This window comes from Ciconia boyciana, chromosome 6 (genome assembly GCF_034638445.1).
Source record: "Ciconia boyciana chromosome 6, ASM3463844v1, whole genome shotgun sequence".
NCBI classification, from domain to species: domain Eukaryota; kingdom Metazoa; phylum Chordata; class Aves; order Ciconiiformes; family Ciconiidae; genus Ciconia; species Ciconia boyciana.
In genome coordinates, this window is record NC_132939.1 from 27,447,390 (window position 1) to 27,468,029 (window position 20,640).

The 20,640-nt window shown below is 38.9% G+C and overlaps 1 protein-coding gene across 19 annotated transcripts in view; it reads right to left on the bottom strand.

The window, feature by feature from the left end:
- The window catches only part of MADD (MAP kinase activating death domain), a 73,249-nt gene that overhangs the window by 11,692 nt on the left and 40,917 nt on the right, over positions 1-20,640 (bottom strand). For 13 of the 19 annotated variants that reach the window (XM_072863562.1, XM_072863577.1, XM_072863574.1 and 10 more), the window contains 12 exons: positions 17,127-17,224; positions 16,696-16,779; positions 13,547-13,705; positions 11,733-11,841; positions 11,117-11,179; positions 10,627-10,747; positions 9,356-9,461; positions 6,769-6,879; positions 5,736-5,843; positions 5,488-5,652; positions 4,123-4,195; positions 2,113-2,219 (listed from right to left, as the gene is read on the bottom strand). In XM_072863562.1, coding sequence (XP_072719663.1) covers positions 2,113-2,219; positions 4,123-4,195; positions 5,488-5,652; positions 5,736-5,843; positions 6,769-6,879; positions 9,356-9,461; positions 10,627-10,747; positions 11,117-11,179; positions 11,733-11,841; positions 13,547-13,705; positions 16,696-16,779; positions 17,127-17,224 — 1,304 coding nt within the window. The remainder of the gene's footprint in view (positions 1-2,112; positions 2,220-4,122; positions 4,196-5,487; positions 5,653-5,735; positions 5,844-6,768; positions 6,880-9,355; positions 9,462-10,626; positions 10,748-11,116; positions 11,180-11,732; positions 11,842-13,546; positions 13,706-16,695; positions 16,780-17,126; positions 17,225-20,640) is intronic. The other 6 variants (XM_072863579.1, XM_072863578.1, XM_072863580.1 and 3 more) reach the window with 1 other exon arrangement.

The window sequence follows — 20,640 nt, forward strand, 5'->3', positions numbered from 1 at the left end:
ATGCCCTTGCCAGCTGGCAATGTAAATCTAACAGACCAAGAATTAAACATATTGAATAAATTAAGTATATTTTCCAGAAATGTACTTGTTTCAATATCCATCTCAAGTAATGGAAGCTGATCTGGCTACAGCCTCATTGGAAAGGTGATGAAGAGGAGGAATAATCTTTCAGGTGGGGGAGACAGCTGGTATACATTCTGGGTCTGACCTGCACAGACTGTCTTCCAGAAAAGATGTAGTAATTTTCACCACATACAGCAAATTAGAACACCATTCTCTGTAAGGAAGGATATGATAAAGCTAGTACTCTAGGAGTGCTGGTGGTATCACAGGACTCAGTATCTGTGGTACGAAATTCAACTGGTAATGGTCCTGACAGTCATATAATAACAAATCGGAACTAGGTTTCCCTAAGGTTTCTTTCAGAAGGTCATTGCAGTCTTTCAGGAAAAAAAAAAGGCTTTGAATTTAAGGACAAGGGTATGTTCTAGGATTTGGAGTTTTTCTTTTGGACAGATGCATGTGTGCTCACTATGTGCTTAACACTGAGTGTCTTTGTCTTGTGAAGATGCCTGTTACACTTAAGAAACCATGATGATGATGATGTGTGTACCTTCTTAATATATCTTTTCTCACTGCAAATGCATATATGCCTGGCTGTTCATTTATGAAATAGAGTCATCTCCATAGACTGTTCAAGAGATTAGCAGTTTGAGCTCAGCATCTTTTTTGACTTCTGGCAGAAGAAGAAAAAGGAGAAGCAAACAGAATATTCCCTATGGTGTGTCCTTACCTTAGGACAACGTAATTTCTATTACGTCCATCTATAATGATATCAAACTCTTTCTTCGAGAGCAGGGTTTAATTTTCAAAGGCTTTAGACCTGCCATTTCCAATAACTATGAAAATTCATTCTGTACTACTGATGAGTTCCTCTTGCAGTTCTTTATATTTTGGCATATCCAATAAAAAGGTAAAACCTATAACTAAGTTGTACAGGTAGACTGTTCCATCACAGAGTAGGTTTGAAATACTACAGCAGGTCAGCTGTAGTCCAGGTTCTACCCTGGTAATAGAAAGGAAGAAAACTGAAGGAGGTTCACAACTCTCCACTCCTTATACTGGCACATACGAACTCAAAGAGGCACATGGTGCTGCTGTGACCTTGGGAGAAGTATTAAAGATTCTGGGCATGTGTGTTTGAGATGCACATGCACTTCCAGTGGGATCTACACTGAGGTATCCTCAAAGAAAAACAAAGCTTGTGTGGGGAGAAAAGTCTAGTCAGGAGGAAAGGAAAAAACACTCCACAGAGGACTGACAACAGCTTTTCTTTCTCTCTCATACACACAAATTTTCTCTCCCCCCCCCCCCCCCCCCCCCGTGTAGCATAGCATGCATTTAATATCATATGCAAAACAAAAAAACACAAAGCAAAATAAAAAACAAGGATCAAAGGAAGCAACAGAAACGACATCCAGAGAAAGGAAGAAATGACAATTCTAGTTGTGTTTCCTCTATGCCCACAAGATATGCTATTCAGAAGGAAAAAAGAATCAGTAATTTTTTCTTATTTTTGTGAATTACAGTAAGAGCCACTTTCCCATTTTATTTTCATAATAAATTCTACACGATTTCTCAAATTTTAAAACAAGACAGATTAAATATGATGCTGAAGGTTGCCCTCTGTACCTGCAATATTCAGACACTGTATCTTTAAGGTTGACTGCTTATGCCATCAGGATATGTTCAGTGTGATGCATTATGGCAGTTTAGATTACTATTGATTACTTTTTCTGTCCCTTAATATACTGGCTACCATTTGTTTTGTGCTTAGACAATTCAGACCACCAGAAACAAGAAGCTGAAACCTGTATCAATGTTTTTCTTCAGTTGATTATAGTTTTCCTGATATTTAATTTCAGTGTATTTTTACATACATATATATATATTTATATATGCGTGTGTGTTTGTGTGTAAATATACATATGCTTTTTTACCCCCATCACGCTATCCCTTGTCCTTGTTGATACTCTAGGAAGAGGAAACACATATACAGGCGTGCTGCAAAAAGCTTCATGCTCACAATCTTCTCACAGATTTCCCTCATACCTGACTGTGCATAAATTTCAGATTAATTCCTTCCAGTGTGACCTGAAGAAGACCTCCTTCACCGGTTTTCATATCCTGCACAGGGAACTCACCACCCAATTCAGGGCCTGTGATATGTTAATTAAAAAAAAAAAATCAAAGAAAAACAAACAAACAAAAATATCCAAAGAGAGAAAGAGAGCAATAGAAAGAACAGAAAGCAGTCAGCCAAGTCATGATATGTGGAAGGAAAATATAAAACAATAAAAACACAATTTCCATTTGATGTGTGCAGCAAGAGGACACTACTAAGAATAGTAGGCAGCATTTCAGTAGAGTCCAGTCACTAATGACAGCCTTCTGAGAACCGCTAGACTTTTAAGTATCGTAAGAAATTTCATCCGGGTTACATGAAGGGACATTGATGTCAGCTCAGTCTGTATTTATTGGAGTTCATTTTGGAGTTTTGTTTGTTTGTTTTAAATGCCACCTTTCATTTCTGCATGGTAAGACACTGCAGTTGCCTTACACCACAGACAGCATAGTCTTAAGTACAAACACATAAGCAAGTACAAACTAGGCTTGCATTTGTGAGCTTGATGATTTTGTATGGCATTTTATGCTTTCAACAATTAAAAAGTCAACATGGTTACAACAATGACAATTTAATTGAGGACATTAATAGATGACAATGTACGCATTTTCATTTAGTTTCTTTTACATCATTCAGTTCAGCTAGAAAATGCTTTCTTATAATGATTTTTAAAAACTTTTCATTTGTGCAGAACCACTGAACTCTGGAGAATAGCTTTCAAACACATTTTTAATATATTATTGCAAAATTCTTAAAATAGCTTTCAAAGACACTTTTGCCTCCTCTACCCTCAGTGAAAGCCCAATCCTTCCTCCCTCTCCTCAAATTAAATTGGACTAATGGTAGGAGGAAGAAAATGGTGGCTCTTCCAAGCTCCAACAGCTAGCTGAGGGTTGAACACTGAGGATGCTAGATTTAAACACAAGTCATTTTCTCAGTCATGCTGATGGCAGTTATGAGTATAAAAATGCAGATCCCTTAGATTTGGCATTAAGACACACCTAAAATAGGCTTGTACTTCAAAGCATGGCTCCCAGAGTCCTAGTATCCACTTGAAAAAAAAAGAAATAGTTGCAACAAAAATCAAACTTGAAAACACGAAACCACAGCGATGTTACCCTGAACCTGCAAACAGATTCCAGCAAGGGAGAAACAACCATCTTAGGAAGGTATAAAATAAGCCACCTTCGTGTTTGTTACCCAGGTACATACAGCACCTGCTGCTCTCTGGGTACTAAGAAAAATGGAAAATTGCCTTCCCAACAACTCGGTCTCCCAAAATTGCAAATCCCCTTTTCTAGGTTTTTTGACTCAACAGGAAAAGCGTGTTTGCCAAGCAAAGTTTCACCAGTATAATTATACTATCCTGTCCCAGATGATGATGCTAAACTAAGAACATCTACACTGGAGAAGTTATACTGAGGTAAGGACATTGGGTTAACTGCACCTTTTGACTTGCACCAGTACAAGACTTTCCAATATAGAAAAGGTTTGTGCATTGAAAGTCTGCAGAAAGCTGCAGATTCATCACTGTAGATTCACTAAGACAAACAAGCATATTTATTAGCCTCCATTCGCAACACAAAGTGGATAACATAGTTCTATGTCTCAATCAGAAATATAAGGAGTAGCTAGCCAACCATGAAGAGAAAGCAAAGCCGAAGTTTCATAGTCTTTTCTTAGTTATCATTTTACTGGCAGCTAGTCCTCCTTACATGTAACTCTTCTTTATACAGGTGTTTTGTTTCTGTTTATATTTAGAGTGAGGTATATGGGGGCAAGCTAATGATAACACTAAGCCTGCTACGTACACATGGATGTACAAAGCTACCCTCAGATTTCCAAGTAAAAGGAGATTATGTTCAAAGAAGTTATTAATAAAAAAATGTTGATTTCAGATTAAACAACAAATGTTCCCAACAAGCAAAATCTTGTACCTGGTTTAATGCTTTGCTGTCTTGCTGCTGCTCGCTCCATACTGTCTTTTACACAGTAGTATAATTCCCGACACTAACATATAAAAGAAGAGTAATACAATGTTATTTTTCCAAATTACTAATGGAAAAGAACAGCAAGATTCTAAGACTCTACAAAAAGACCAAACCCGATGTGGTGCATAATGACAAAAAAAAAGCCTGTAAAAGTTCAACCACAGCTAATTACTAGATGGTATTTATATTTATTTTTTGAGGTGACAGAGAAACTATTTCATATCATTTCATAGCACAAGCTAGTGAAGAGTTCTTGGCTTGGCGCATGCTCATGAGCAATCTAACCAAGTTTACTCAGTTTCCTAGTGTAGCAAAAGGCTCAAAACAATATCACAATCTCTCCCTTTCTTTCAGCTTTTAGCAATCAATGTTACTGGTCATGCTCGTATGATCTATCTTTTTGTTATTCACAGCAATTTCCTTATGCCATATTATTCTATTCATCTTACCCCAACTCCTCTCTCTAATACCAAATACTGTTAAGCCATAATCTCAGAGCAAAATTTAAGAAAATTTTCTATCTGAAGCCCAAGATACATGCAATTAGTTTTCCAAGTAACTTCTGTAGCACACTGCTTTTGTCTTCCTTCCCTTTGTATTCCCACCTGCATTATGATGACCCAGTCTATGTAAAATTAATTTTTGCAAGCAGAAATCTAATCCCTTTATATATCTCAAAGGTTATAACCTTTCAATATATTACTTGCATTTACAAATCTTTACATTTTCTTTCCTGGTCATTGTGTAGGAGTTACTGGAGTTCTAAGAGGTACTGAAGTTTTCCCTGTAGGTTTAAGCTATTTCTTTACATTTGCAATTAATCATAAGGAGAAGAAAACAGCTTTTATGTTAGTGGACAACGTAGGCATATATGAAACAAAAATCAAACATGGGCCCACGGAGAAAAATTTTTATCTATTTTGTCAGTTTGGGTTTGCCATTAAAAATGACACAATTAACTCAATTACTAAGACATAGTTTTATTTAGCTTTTTCCCCATGAATCTACCACCATATTTTTACTACCTTTATAAGAAATACTGATGTTCTCCTCCTTCTAACCAAAAAAACCAAGTAAAAGCTACACGTGTCATTTCTTAAATTACATCCTGCTGTACTACTGTCTTCAGGTAAATAACAGACACAATGCCAGCTTCAGATGTCAGTGCTGTTAAACAGCCATTGCAGTTCAGTAACCAGTGCTGGAGAGAGAATGCTATTTTCTGATTAAATGTGGAATATGACACACCAAGGATTTGTTTGTTCTAAGCAGTTTTCCCTCAGTACTATGTGTGTTAAACAAGATGTGTACCTTCTTTGTGTAGAACTTGTTCAGTTGTGTCTCCTGACCATTCCTCCGCCAGAGGCACAGCACTTTTGTTTTGGGACAGTAAGTCATGTTGATGAGTTTCTCATACCACCAACGTTCATACACAGTTCCAATGTTGCTTCTCAGCACAATGCAATCATCACATACCTGGGAGCACAAAATATTACATAAGATTTCTACTATTATTTATTGAATGCTACTAGTTGCATTAATATTATTCTTGTCTCTACCTCCATGAAAAATATGTCTCCTGTTGTGTCTGTCCCAGCATGTACTACAAAAGTCTGTTTCTTGATGTGACGGCTGCCGCTGGGTCTCACAGGGAGTTCCCGTCCATTCTAGAGAAAAAAATATGCTATCATTAATGAACTTTGAAACCAATTTCTCCTGATCCATTGAAAAAAAGTCCATTAGGTGACACTAGAAGCATTTTCAACAAATGAAAGAGAAAAGAAATATTTTTAACACAGCTGATTGGAGGCAATTTTGGACAAAGCCTTAAGCAAGATACTCTATTTAGTTTCAACAAGTGTGACTAAGAGTTATCACAGCATCCAACAACATTCACGCTGGTACCATACTCAGTATGGCATAGTGAGGCGTCTGGGTTCCAGTAACATTGCAGTAAACTGGTCTGCTTTTTCCCCAATTAATTTTAAGATAATTTTGTGTCTTTTCTGTGCATAAAACTAAGTTCCAAATGTAAAAATGCATTGAAAAATTAGCTTTCAAAGGGCCTAACTTGCATCCACCCTGGTGATGGTTGTGATAAAAGCTGGCTAGTTTTATTAACTTAAGTGTTAGCCTATATTCTTAATGAGCATTATAGGACATAAGGTTTATTCTGCATGGCAGCTGATAGTGGGAACAGTTTTGTATAGAAACTGATTGCTACAAGTCTTATAATGACCTGGAAACTGATGGAAAACTAAACACTCGTTATAGTAAGAATAAAGGTTTCCACCCACAAAAGTGATATTAAGAAAACATTAGGGTTGCATAGAACTGTGGTGCTGAAGTGTCATGTTTATACATATTTGTAATGCAGTTCTAACTGATAACTGCATAAAATTATAATATAAACAGGGTCATACAATCACCGTCTTTATTCTATACATGTGAAGGCAGTGTTTAATAATTCAATTTAATTATTTTTAATATTTTTAAATTAGTGTTGCAGACCATTTATAGAAGAATTTTCAGATAATTTTTTTCCTCCACTGTAGCTCCCACAGGTACATCACTCATCACTGTTTTACTTACCAGATTGGCAAGTTTGTCTAGAATATCATTTATCTGCTGGCTGTGCACCAATCCAATATGTGATTTGCCCATTAGACGACGCACCTTTTTCCTAATATCATTCTTGTTCACCTAGAAAGCAGATATCGAGACAGTTACATACTCTTCTCTATTCACAGGCAGCAACTCCTCTCTCCCAAAATCAACGTATCTTGGTTTCCATTGCTAAAACAGCAAAACAACTGATGTCCAGCTCAGTCATGCTAGAGCTAGCAGTACAAGCAGAAGTTGCACGTACACCACTTTTCCCAGCTACCGGGCAAGTGATATTGTGCACAACAGATTTCCCACCTACTCTTGCACAACCGAGCAGCAATTCCACTACCCTCCACTTCCAACTACTGACATCAAAAGACTCAGTTCTCCATGTTGCCACTTATGTGATGGGTCTCATCTGCCAGGCTAGCTTCTCCACCTCTTCCCCTACAAAGACCTGGTTTAGTCAACTGTGGAGCCCAAAACACAAGAAATATTAACACAAAGGCATGATATCTTTCAGAATTCTCACTCTCTCATGATCTGTTTCCTGGTCACTAGGCCAGGGCTCTAACAAACATTTCCAGATAGTCCTCAAACAGCAGCAGGTTCCTCCTGAAGATGAACTACAGGGAAGCTCCGAATCAAAACATTTCTGCCCCAGGTGCCATTTCAAAAGGCTATTATGAATGCCAGCCATTGATACTAAAGGCTTCAAGACGGTACACTCATGCTTGAGTGCCAACTTCAAGCTAGATCGGACATTCTTTTAAATCATATTGTGATTATGACCTTAGTGCTATGGAGCATACAAAACAAACTCAACCTGCTTTCTTCCTTTGGCAATAATTCTTTGCACTTGAAAGAAAGCATTGTATTTTTCAAGAATTTTTTAGGTAAAAACTACTAGGCTCTGCTATCCCAAAACAAGAAAATAAATTAAAATACCAAGGTGTTGGGTTTGGAGGATTATGCTTCCCTTGACAGCTCAGAAGAATTCACCTCTCTAGTAACAGAAGGCCTTCCAACTTCGCAGTTTCTACTAGAAGCTGCCCTAAGATGAGATACTTTGGTACAGTCTTCAGTCTCTTAAAGCCTTAACTCTAACTGCTTGAAAAAAATCCTATATTCAGATAATATATGCCAAATTCTAGATCCACCACCTTTTATCCCAAAACTGATAATCCGGGGGGGAAAAAGTAACCACAACAATAACAAAAAAAACCCCCAACACCCCACAACCCTTCTTTTGCCCCATTCTTCACCCATCCTCACTCTTGAGCATCTCTGAAGATACACTGAAAGAAACAATATTTTTATCACAACTCTCAGATCCTTTGTATTCCCTTTTCATCTATAACCCATAGGCGCAGAGTGATATCATTTTCAAAGGCATAATATCCTTTTTGCCTCCTTATCCCGTTCCCCCAGGAAACTGTGTTCTCGGCGATCTGATTATTTTCGCCACACCAAAAAACACTCTTCCCCTCTGGGACTAACTCTATCAACATTTGTCATGAGATAGCCTTTTGAAACCAATATTATTTGCTCTCCTCTTTTGCATCCTGTGATGAAAGTAACTGCACTGGTTATTATTACTTCTACTTTAAGTACTGCAGCAATGCATTTCCTAATGGCCAAATCCCACAGTCGTCTTCTGAAATAAACTCATTCCAAATATATTCAAATCCCATCTTAAAACTTACCTTCACATTTCATTTATGTCAGGAAAAATCAATAGCTTCCTTCTCTCTCACCCCCCCCCCCCGAAAAAAAAAAGAAAAAAATACATACAGTAACTTCTTCCACTGGTTGGGTATCAGACATTCTTTATCTATGGAATGATGTCTCACCTCCTCATTTAAACAGTGAAAGTTATCAAACTATCACCTGTGTACAGCTATTCTTACTGTCAAGCTGTTGCACTGGACAGCAAAGTGCATCAAATCTTTTACAGGTAAAACCATGCACCTAAGCAGATTCCAAACATGACAAAAATTTTAGAAGATTGATTTTCCAGTGACTTTGTGGGAGGATTTGGACTACCTAAGAAATTATTCAGATATTTCTAAGATATTTCTAGTAGCCACCTACAGCACTAAGGTGCATACAGACAGCCCACTGAACGAGAAAAAAAGGGTTACTTACTAGTAATGGCAAATTTCTTGTTAAGTTACATTAAGATATGCATATTCACAATCTGCCCACGTTTGGAATTTGCAGCTGTGAGGAAATCAGATTAGAAGATGCTCTCTACTTAATTTATAACCCATACTCTTAAAAATAGGAATGTCCTCTAAAGTTACTAGTAGAAATATTAAATTTCTATTTTAAATGGCAATGTATATGCATACCCATTGCATAGTACTGCGTAAACTCAGACAATGTATCTCAAAGAATCTCCAGGTACTGAAGCAATTTTTTCATTAAGATTAGGAGATGTTTTATAACATTCTTTTATACTTCATTATTCTGAGCTCTGCGAACAGAGATGTATGGTTTCAAGACAACACCAACAAAATATACTGCTTAAATCTGAGCAGTGACCTATTAAAAAGAAAAAAAAAGTCACCTTTATCATAAGCATATAAGCAATCATATTATGCAGCAGTGTAGCCAACAAGCGGTCCTCATCATCCTCCAAACGCTTTCGATCATGTTCTCCCAGGGAAAGATACCTGCAAGAAGAGCTAGATCTGAAGCAGACTTACAGGCATTCTTCATTCACTAAAGCTAATGCACTGGCAGAGGACAGATTACTGTTTGTAAAGTGTATGGCAAATAATACCTCCAAAAACACTAAGCCAAAGGGGCATTTTCCAGTAAAACACTGATCACTAATTAAACATTGCCATTAATTATTAACTAGTTGAAGTAAACAACATCTGCTCAGTGGGAAGGTTCTCAGTGGTCCACAGGGCTTATCCATTTCCTCTTTTCTGCAGTTGCAGCTCCATGACAATTACAACTGCCAGAAGAGGAACAGATAACTCAGTACAAGAGCTACCCGCCTTAAGAGCTTAAATGTAGCTGCAAGGCAGAAGTAAACTGATGAAGGCAGCGCACAGGCACTCTCTTTTTCCAGTAAGGTGGGTAGTTTGTGGAAAAAGAAACAGTTTTCAAACTAGCACCCCACAAACTAGTTCTTATTTTGGCTACCAGATCCCATGTTACATGGTACCATGGGTGTAGGTGGTACAGCTGCAGGTGGTAGACAGAGTTAAGAATGATCAGATATTAACAGAGCTGAGGAAAAAAAAAGAAAAAAGCAAGCAGGTAATGAAGATTGAAATCTTAGAAGTAGTCTAGCTTTAAGCAACCATGCAGATATTTCTAGAGAGTGGTTCCCTCGTGGTTTTTTTTGTCTGTTTCTCTTAACTATAAACTGTAAAGTAAAAACACCTATAAGTGACTTTGCATTTTGAGAAAGCTCAAAATGCAATTTCTGAAGACATTTAATTCTTTCACTTTATGTCAACACACCGTTATCTTGCTTTATTCCAGAATATATTAATCTTGCCACAGAACTCTCTTGCTTTATTACTGATCTAGTCTATTCCATCTATTGATACTGTGATTATGCTTTTGTTACCCATTTCTCTGGAAGTATCACCTCTCCACAAGAGTTAAAAAAAAAAAAATATGTCACAACTGAAGACAGCATTTCAGTATCAGGAGATACTGGCCAGCAGGAAGACAAAAGGCTCACTTTGGAACAGTCAGGTATAGTAACAAGGTTTACAAAGTGACAAAGCATGTTCAGCAGAATTAAAATAATTTTTTTTACTGTTTCAGCCCCAGGTGAAACAATGAGGAGGAAAGAGGTCTACTAAAGAACTTTACCTGTCAATCATCTCCTGAGGTCCCTGGTCCATCCCCATTCCTTCTCTCTCTAACATCACAGCATCCAAAAAAGCATCTTCCCAGAACTGCATCTGGTCCCACAAAGTTGAACGCTCTTTGCCTATGCAATGTATACAAAAACTGAGCATTTATTTCATTTACTCCAGTCAAATACTTTGAGATTAATTCCTGTTCCTTCCCACTCCTTGAAAATACCATAACCCAACACACAATTAATCCATTAAGAAAAAAAAAAGTTACTTTTAAACAACAAGCAATATCACAACTGAAGAAAAGTGTAAAAGAGATCTCATTCTAATTCATGGCATAATCTTTTCAAACCCTTACACAAAAGTACCTCTCATGTCTATTCTTTAAGGAGTGTATCTTCTTCCAGATACTGTTAACACTGCCCAAGAGAGACAGGAATATCTCACACAAACACAGATCATGGCAAACACACAGAGAAGTGGAAAGATAAGATTATTACTCATAGAGAAGGTTTCCATTGCAGCATCCTCTAACTGGTCCCAGACAGATCCTTTATCCCTACCTGCACCATTCCAAGCAGGTATGAACGATAAATGGAAAGGATGAAAAACACAGGAAAAGAGAGCTCTTGATTAACATCAAGTCCAGATGAAATACATTTCAAAAAAGCCAATATACTCCTAATTCAAGGATACACTCAAAGGCCATTAGTATTCCGAGTTTAGTAGCCCTCTGTTCAATGACTTCAGCAGAAGGATCTTTTTTCAAGATCAGTGATACTTTTTAGCCTTCCATGCATACCTAAGTAAGTTCCTTCTCCTCTTTTTCCAACAGTTTAAAGAATTCATTTTCAAGAACATCAAGAGACTTGGACAAACTACATTTTATGCAGACTACACCACTCACACCCATCTCCTCTAACTCTTATTCAATCTCCCCAGCAAATCTTTGGCTTTACTCCGAATGGCCTGATGCGCCCCCCTATTCTACCAGTATGGACAACAATAAGCAGTTAAAAACAGTCTCTGGGAATGTAAAAATTCCAGTCTGCCCCAGACATGACTCCACTTGAACTTCAGTCTAAAAGATCCCCTCCTTGCAAAAAAAAAGTTTACCCAAAAGTCCTTCATAGAGATAGACACGTTGGTTCCCATCCTCTGGACCTCTCCCTGGAGTACTGCCTTTGCTATCCTTCACACTCTGCTTCAGGTTGTGAGACTTTGCCTGAAAAGAATACAAGAGGTGTCAGACAATTTAACTCTGTGCCCTGCAGGGCTGTTTCTTGCACTCCACTGTTGTACTTAACAGATGCAGTTTGCAAACTTCTCCCACAAATGTTCACAAAACAAATAAATTATGCTGTTCAAAGAGCAAGGTAATACACTTAAAAGTCCAGAGTCAGACAAAGGAAAAACAAAGAGAGACAGATAGAGAAATCGAAACACAGAGGAAGCAAAATGCTTCCCTGAAGGAAAACTGGTAGACAAAACAAAATTGCAAATCCCAGACTAAAGGAAAGAACAGTTAAACCTCTTCTGTCATCCCCCGTATTTCATGCTTATGCAGTAAGTTTGCCCAAATTCTGATAGTAAATCCTTCCCACTGTTTAGGAAATAGCTCAATATCACTGTCATTGTACAGATTGTGAGGAACAGAGGAAGAAATACACAGCCTTCTCAGGAGTACACAGAAAATGAATATTCACAAGCAGAATAAGATTACCTGAGCTCGCTCTCACATTCAGACTTTACAGGTTTTTCTTTCATTTACCACTCAAAGGTATGACGTTTGAGCAAATAACATATCATCTGGTCTGAAGAACTGTGTACTGGGACTATAAGCCAGCAGGAGTAATAAAGCTGGCCCATCTATTTCTCTACCACCAGGCAAACTATGGTGCGATACTTGACATTCATCAGATATCATGTACACCGATCATCTTTGTTCTACATCTGTTGCAAGGGTTCTTAAAATTCCATTTAGTTTTATTAATCAAGTAGAAAAACACAGAAAACTAAATGTTTAAAAAAAATAGTCTAACTCTTTAGTAACTGAGAAGACACCCTCTTGCAGCTAAATAAGCAGACATGGTTACATCATTTTCATGCTTTTAGAAGAAATCTGCAGTGAAGCACAATGGTTTTGTTTGTTGCTTAAAATTATAAGTAGAAGCCCTGTAAAGGCTTTTACAATCTTATCAGGATTATAAAATAATGAACACAGTGAGACCAATCTTAAAGCACTGCAAGTTGTTTTCATATTTGGCTGACAGCTTGATTTAGCCAAACCGAGCATATAATTATTTTCTTGGTAAGATGTATATTAGACATATTAGAGGCTATACCCAATAACCAAAGACTTTAAAAACCAAAATGAACAAGAAGTGCTCTCAGATCATTTGAATTTTACTGCATACAGATCTTCCAACTAGGAAAATAAATTTAAAAGTTATGACTACACTTCAAATAGGATTAAAGTAATGTTTTAAAGAAAGAGAACAGCTGCTAAACCTACAACAAGTCACACCTTTCCTGTATCAAACAGCTGCTCCTAAGAAACAAGGGAATCCGTTCCTCTTGGTTAGGTAAGGTTGAACAATGGCCATCAATGTTGTTTCGCCTCTGAACGGCAATTAAATGTCCATTTGGTTGAGAGAAATATTGAATGAGGGGGAACTAAATATTGCTAGAGCCTGTAACATGGTGTGAGATGTGAATCTACTATTCTCAAAGAACCATGTATTGCACAGGAAATGAAGAAAGGTACGTGGATCCATACAAAATTACATCTTTAATATTTTAATATTGTAAGTCATTGCTGATTAACCCGTAGAACAGAATCAGAGATCTTCTTCCACACACGCACACACATTGAAATTATTACTGTACAAGATTTAATAATAAAAAAGGGAAGTCTGCAACGCCCTTACAAAGATAGAGCTAGTAGCAGAGTTTGTCTCAATTTCACTGTCTGACACAGTGCCTCTGGATCCTGTCAAATTTCCACCATTTTCCACACTCGGGCCATCACCAGCATTGCTACTCAAGTCACTGTCTGCTCCTAATGTCTCTCCAGAACTGTTACTAACCTGTGGAGAAAAATAAAGCAGTTACCTTCAATAGACAAAGACACTGTGGAAAGAAAAGTTGTAAAATGTTTCTTCTTAAGGCACAAAATAAGAAGCAGTACAACTGAAGGCCACATTTGCCTTTTCTCCTTCAGTAACATTATCTTTTCATCAAATCCTACTCTGCAGAAAAAGATGGAGAGAGACTCAACAAGCCCTTCAGAAAAATCACAGAACTATTTATGTTGGAAGGGATCTGTTAAGATCATCTCATAGACAAGCCCCCCCCTGCTCAAGCAGGGTCAGCTAGAGTACATTGCTGAGGACCATGTCCAGTCAGGTTTTTAAAATCTCCACAGACGGAGAATCCACAGCCTCTCTTGGCAAATTGCTCCAGTGTTTGACCACCCTCAAACCAAAAAAGTGTTTTCTTGTGTTCAGATGGAATTTCCCATGCTTTAATTTTTGTGTTGACTGCCTCTTGTCCTGCCAGTGGGCACTACTGAGAAGAGCCTCCCTTGCCTTCATTCCCTCCCATCAGGTATTTATACCCATTGATAAGATCCCCCCTGAGCCTTCTCTTCTCCACGCTGAAGAGTCCCAGCTCTCTCAGTCTCTCCTCTCATGAAAGATGCTCCAGTCCCTTAATCATCTTCGTGGCCCTCAGCTGGACTCACTCCAGTAAGTCCTTATCCTTCTTGTACTGGGGAGTCCAGAACATAATACTCCAGATGCAGCCTCACCAGTGCTGAGTAGGATCACCTCCCTCGATCTGCTGAAAATGCTCTTCTTAATACAGCCCAGAATATCGTTGGCCTTTTCTGCCATGAGAGTGCATTGCTGGCTCACGGTCAGCTTGTTGTCCACTAGGATCCCAAGGTCCTTCCCAACAAAACTGTGTTCCAGCCGGTCAGCCCCCAGCATGTACTGGTGCCTGGGATTTTTCCTCCCCAGATATAGGACTTGGCATTTTCCCCTTGTTGAACTTCATAGATTCCTCTCCGCCCAGTTCTCCAGCCTGTTGAGGCCCCTCTGAACGGTGGCACAACCATCTGGGAGATCACTCCTCCCAGTTTTGTATCATCTGCGAACTTGCTCTGTACCATTATCCAGGTCATCAGTGAAGATGTTGAACAGTGTTGGCCTCAGTACTGACCCCGGGGCTACAGCACTAGTGACTTGTCTCCAGCTGGACTTCGTGCCACTGATCACAACCCTCTGGGCCCAGTCATTCAGCCAGTTTTCAGTCCACCTGACTGTCCACTTACCTAACCCATACTTTGTCAGCTTGTCTATGTTACAGGAGACAGTGTCAAAAGCTTTACAGAAGTTGAGGTAAACAACATCTGCTGCTCTCCCCTCATCCACCAAGCTAGTCATCTCATTGGAGAAGGCTATCAGGTTGGTTAAGCACGCCTACCCCTTTGTAAATCCATGGTGACTAGTCCCGTTCACCCTCTTGTCCTTCATGTGTTTGGAAACATTTTCCAGGAAGATTTTCTCCATCACCTTTCACAAGGACTGAGGTGAGGCTGGCCAGCGTGTAGCTCCCCAGATCTTCCTTCTCGAAGATAAGAGCGGCATTTGCTGTCTTCCAGTCTTCAGGAACCTCTCCTAATGACTATGACTGTTCAGAGACAACTGAGAGCAGCCTCGTAATGGCATCAGCCAGCTCCCTCAGTGCTTGTGGTTGCAACCCCTCAGGAACCATGGATTTATGTGTATCCAGCTTGTTGAAGTGCTCCTTAGCCTGGTCATCCTCCACCCAGGGTAAGTATTTCTTGTGCCAGACTTTTCCTCTGGTCTCAGGGGCCTGGGATTCCCGAAGGCCAGTTTTACTGGTAAAGACTGAGGCAAAGAATGCCCCAATGCCTCAGACTTTTCCATCTGTCACCAGTTCCCCTGCCCCATTCAGCAGCAGGCCCATGTTTTCCCTAGTCCTTTCTCTTGCTGCCTATGTACTTGTAGAATCCTTTCCTGCTTCCATTCACATTCCTTGCCAGATTCAACTCCGGGTGCATATTGGCTTTCCTAACCCTATCCCTGCAAGATGAGACAGCAAATGCATACTCCTCCTGGGTCACCTGCCCCTGCTTCCACCTCTTGTATACTTCCTTCTTATGTCTGAGTTCAGTTATGAGCTCTTTGCTCATCCATGCAGTCCTCCTGCTGCCTTTGCTTGGTTTCCTACTTGTCGGGATGGACCTTTCTTGAGCTTGGAGGAGGACATGCTTGAATATCAACCAGCTCTTCTAGACCCCTCTTCTGTCTGGGGCAGCATCCCACAGAATACAATTTCTGGGTCCATTAAAGAAAGACAATCAGAGTATTATTTTTGTTACAGGCTGGGAAAAGATAATGGAAAGCCAGATATTCACAGGTATGCAGCAGTTTAGAGAGAAGAAAAACCAACAACAAAAACAAAAAGGAAAGTTCCTTGGGTTTTGTTCCTGGAATATGCCATATCAGATAACATGTGGCAGGGAGAAGGCTCATTCTTTTTTTACTGAATGCATTCCTGCTACCTTTTCCCTCTAGGCCCTATAGTTGATTAGAAAGCAAGCAGACATATTTTGATATGACTCAAGTGCTTTAAGGTAATACATCAGAAAGTTTGTTGTTGTTTTTAATGCATCAAACGATCTGCCTTTTTTGCTCTCAGGTTACATTTTTAAACTTCTATTCTTTATAGGTGGTTTATACACAACTAAGGCATATTTATAAAATCATTGCAATCCACCAGTTCCATAAATACACCAATATGTAGGAATATGTTAAAGCAATGAGCACCATACATGAAGGATGCAGTCTGCTAATAAAGCACTATGTATGTTCTATCAGACACACATGCTTGCCACCCACTCAGAGGCTCTGGAGAGAGAGCTCATAGACATACATTATGCATGCATGATGATATGCAGCCATACCACACAAAATGTGGGCACGAAATGCCCTCTCCCACTTTAGCAAGCAGTGAATCACATCAAGATTTCACTTTGGGCATATCCTACCACTGTGCTAACTTCAGAATCCTGGCTTGTACTTCGGACCATAACTGCTGGTCCTCCGCTGGGAATAGAGTCGAAATCACTCTTCTGCAATCAAAACATATAAAGGATAGGAAGAAAAGTCACATTAGTTTTTCTCATAAGGAGAGAACATCACTTCCCATTCCTCTGGGGTCTTGAATCACACACCTTACGCTTCCTTGGTTTATTTACCCAGCCAAATAGAAACTACTGCCTGCATGTCAAAAAGATCATGAGGTCACACAATTGAGGAGTTCGCAAAGATCAGTCCTCTACAGGAAGGGGGGGAAGAAATTTTACTGAATGAGCCTTTCAAGAATGCTCAAACCCTAGAAGCCTTCCCACAATTAAGTAGTGAATAGAACAATCCTCTCTCTTACTACATAAATAAAGCAAGCATAGGAGCCACTGACCTGAGAACCTGAGGCCAAACTGAGGCCACTGTCTGCACTGATTTGGGATTTTTTCTCATCCGTTTCTCCCAAATCAAAGTGTTTCACACCTTCTGGCCCTGAACAAAAGAAAGAGTAAATCATTACTGTACCAAGAAAAAACAGTACAGCAGAAAGCAGATGACAGACTGAAAGCAGGAACAGTACCAAGAAAACAAATTTGCTTTCTCGTTCCTTCGGATTTTTTTTTATTCCTTGGTACTGTAAACAAGGCCAGCAGGACACATCTGCCATTCTTTGTTAGTTTGAATTTCAAATACTCCAAAGGCATAGTCCAGGAGTGACTATCACTAAACAGTACCCTCGTTAGCCATTCAAGAGAGAAAAGAGGACAGACAAAGGTCAAGTAGCTTCCAGTTACAATAACACATGCAGAGCAGTTGCCATTCAACTCTAGGAAGCCACTTCCTTTATTCTTGGTAAAATAAAGGATACCTATTTACTTAAAGTGAGAATCCTTTTTTGAACAGCTAATTTGCTCAAAGTCTTGGACTGAGTTTGTTAGGTTGCCTGCAGCAACTATCTAGGCAAAAATCAGGCAACACATGACAAGAACATAAACGGTGACAATTGGTGTTATGCCAGTAAGAATTTCAAGAAGCTTGTATGATGCTGTACTTCACAACATTCCCCAAATACATTAACAAATGGCTCTCCAGAGTTGGCAATCACATAGGTCAGTAGTGAGAGAGGGAATCAGCAAGCCTAAGTCATGCAATCATTAACCCGCCGATCCGAAAACAAAAAAGGGGAAAAAAACGATAAAGAACTTTATGTTCAATTTCCCATGCAGTTCTAGAATCATGTCATCTATTGTCTTCTGATGGGATGGCAGAAGGAAAAGAGAATGATGGAGAGGTAGAGCCTGAAAGAAATTTGGATAAGCACTGAACGAGGTAAATAACGAGGCAAGAAAAGAATGTGTTATAGTCTACACACAGAATGTCACTACTCTCAGAAAGGGGAAGAGACTGAATGCAACACTTCTGCCATAGCCATATCTGCCAACTATTCAGTAACAGGAAGACATGATCAGCAGCTGGAATATTTGTATTATATACCCATGACTATATCCAGTATCTCTAACCACACAATGCCACTCTCTCTTATAACCACTGATCACAACAACCTGGGAATTATGAACATGTTTGCATTACATGTAATATTAGAGAGGGTAAGACAGCGAAAAGGAAAGAAAAAGGGAAGGGAGGAGAGAGAGAGAGAAGGATAATATACAAAGATTTGTGGGAGTGAGTTTGAGATGGTATGTAAACTCATGAATAGCAAAGCCATATGCGGGCTGTGCAGACCATACTAGCTTATTACTCAACCATCAATTCTCCATGTGAAATGTTTTACAGAAAGTGTTCTTCATTTCCTATAGTATTCTGCCTCTAAATCCACATGCCTTAGTTACTGTAAATCAAATCAAAGACTCTAACAAAGTATAAACAAAATGTTAAAAAAAAGAAAAATAACTAAAAATATCCTAAGAATTTGGAATCTTATTTTCCACTGAAAATATACACTGCTCACTGCTAGAGGTGTATCTCCACTCATTCAAATGGCCACCATTTCTAGTTCTGAATAACTATGCAGCAAAAAGTTTTATATCTCATTACTACAGCAAGAATACTAAACTTCAGCTGTGTGTTTTAAGTAATTTAAGAGTTCCCTGTATCAACACATAATTCAGATATATTTCTGGCAATCTGACTTTTAAAGCAAGTGAAATTGACTAAGCAGTTCAGGTATTTGACAGCTATGGGCAATACCGGTAACTGAGTTTAAGGAGCACAATAACCACAATTACCTTGTTGTCACTATCAATTTACAGGCACTTACAAACCTCCTCTTCCCTTCTTTATGGGGTTGTATGTCTAATACACATAAACCACTAAAACCTCAATTTATCCCTCCCAATATAGGCACCTACCTGAAAGGCCCAGTTTGGGAAAGTAGGTGTGTGCATGCACTATGTGTCTCACACACACACTCCCACCTCAGCAGAAAGCAATTCAGATCTTAAATGTAGTAAGCTGTACTGCAGAGGTGCCCCATTCTCTCTGAACTAACTCCAGATGCTCACTTATACTTAACTGAAGTATTTAACTGAGGAGCCTAAAACTAATGTAGCAAATCCAGGCCTAGTCAGAATGTCAGAAATTTTCACCCATTCATCTTAGCTATTAATCCTCCCCAACCTTCAGTCTGTAAAAGGGGCATCAGCTCTGCAAAGTAGAAACTACACTTATGGTTAGGAAACGCCTACCACATCATGGTTATTATAAGCTAGCTATTGTCCTTATGTCATATGTCCCTATTTACAACAGTGATAACCAAAAGAGAAAAACCTTGCATGCCTGCAGATAAATATATATTCAATTTTTTATTAATTATCATATTTCAACAGATGTTAAGATTTGTGTAGATTTAGACTACTATTTAGACTCTGCAAACAGCCTCAGACTATTTCACTCCTCCTTTAATATGGGATGTAAAAAACAAAATCAGGTTGATTCCTTATTATGAGGCTATTCTCTAACAGCCATCACTAAGTACCATTCTTCACATACACCTTCTCTCTCCCCCTCAGAAGTATTTCTTGTTGCAGACTGACTGTGGTCATAAACTGTTCATGGTTGATGCCAGGTAACAAAATTTGCCATCCCACGGCTTGAAAGAACAGAGAATTCTTCATTCCAGTAACATTCAATCAATCAATCAATCTATTCATGTCAAAGACTTGTTAAGCAAAACTGGTCTTTAACTTTTAAGAAAGGAGATGAGATATCTTAAAATCCTTCCATATACATCTGATATGGTGAGGATGCAGAATATCTGCTTCCTCTTCTTTGAAGAAGGCAACATTCAGGGGAGGAAAAAAGGAAAGAAAAAAAAAAAAAAAGAAGAGACATTTTAACACAATTTCCCCAAGGCAAACTGATCTGTCTGGTCTCCTCTATAATGCAGGCTTTCTTGATAGAGCTTTGTTCTTGTGGGCATAAAAACTATGTGCCATAGATGCAAGCTCACCCTGCACCTGGGGAGTTGGCAGTTATGGGGAGGCTGGAGGAGTCAGTTTCTATGTTTTTTTTATTTCCTTACTCGTTTTTTCCAAAGTTTTTTGCTTTTTCATTTCCTGGTGCTTGTTCCACAATTCTACCCAAGATGCATTGAAAGCAGGAGAGAAAGAGAAAGAGTCAGCGGCTGGTCAGACAGGTGAAAATGGGGAAAAAAAAATTTGAAACAAAAACCCACCCCTTCATCTCAAAAAAAAAAAAAAACCAAACCACCAAACAAGCAAACAAAAAAAGCAGAAATTTACGACAACTACTGAGTGAAGGGTTAATTAACACCATTTTACAAGAAATCAATGTTAGGAATCGAGCACTGCATCATCTCTCATTTACAGAATTCAAATGTTAGAGATGACTTCATACAGTGAACCCAATAAGGAAAAACAGCTATTATG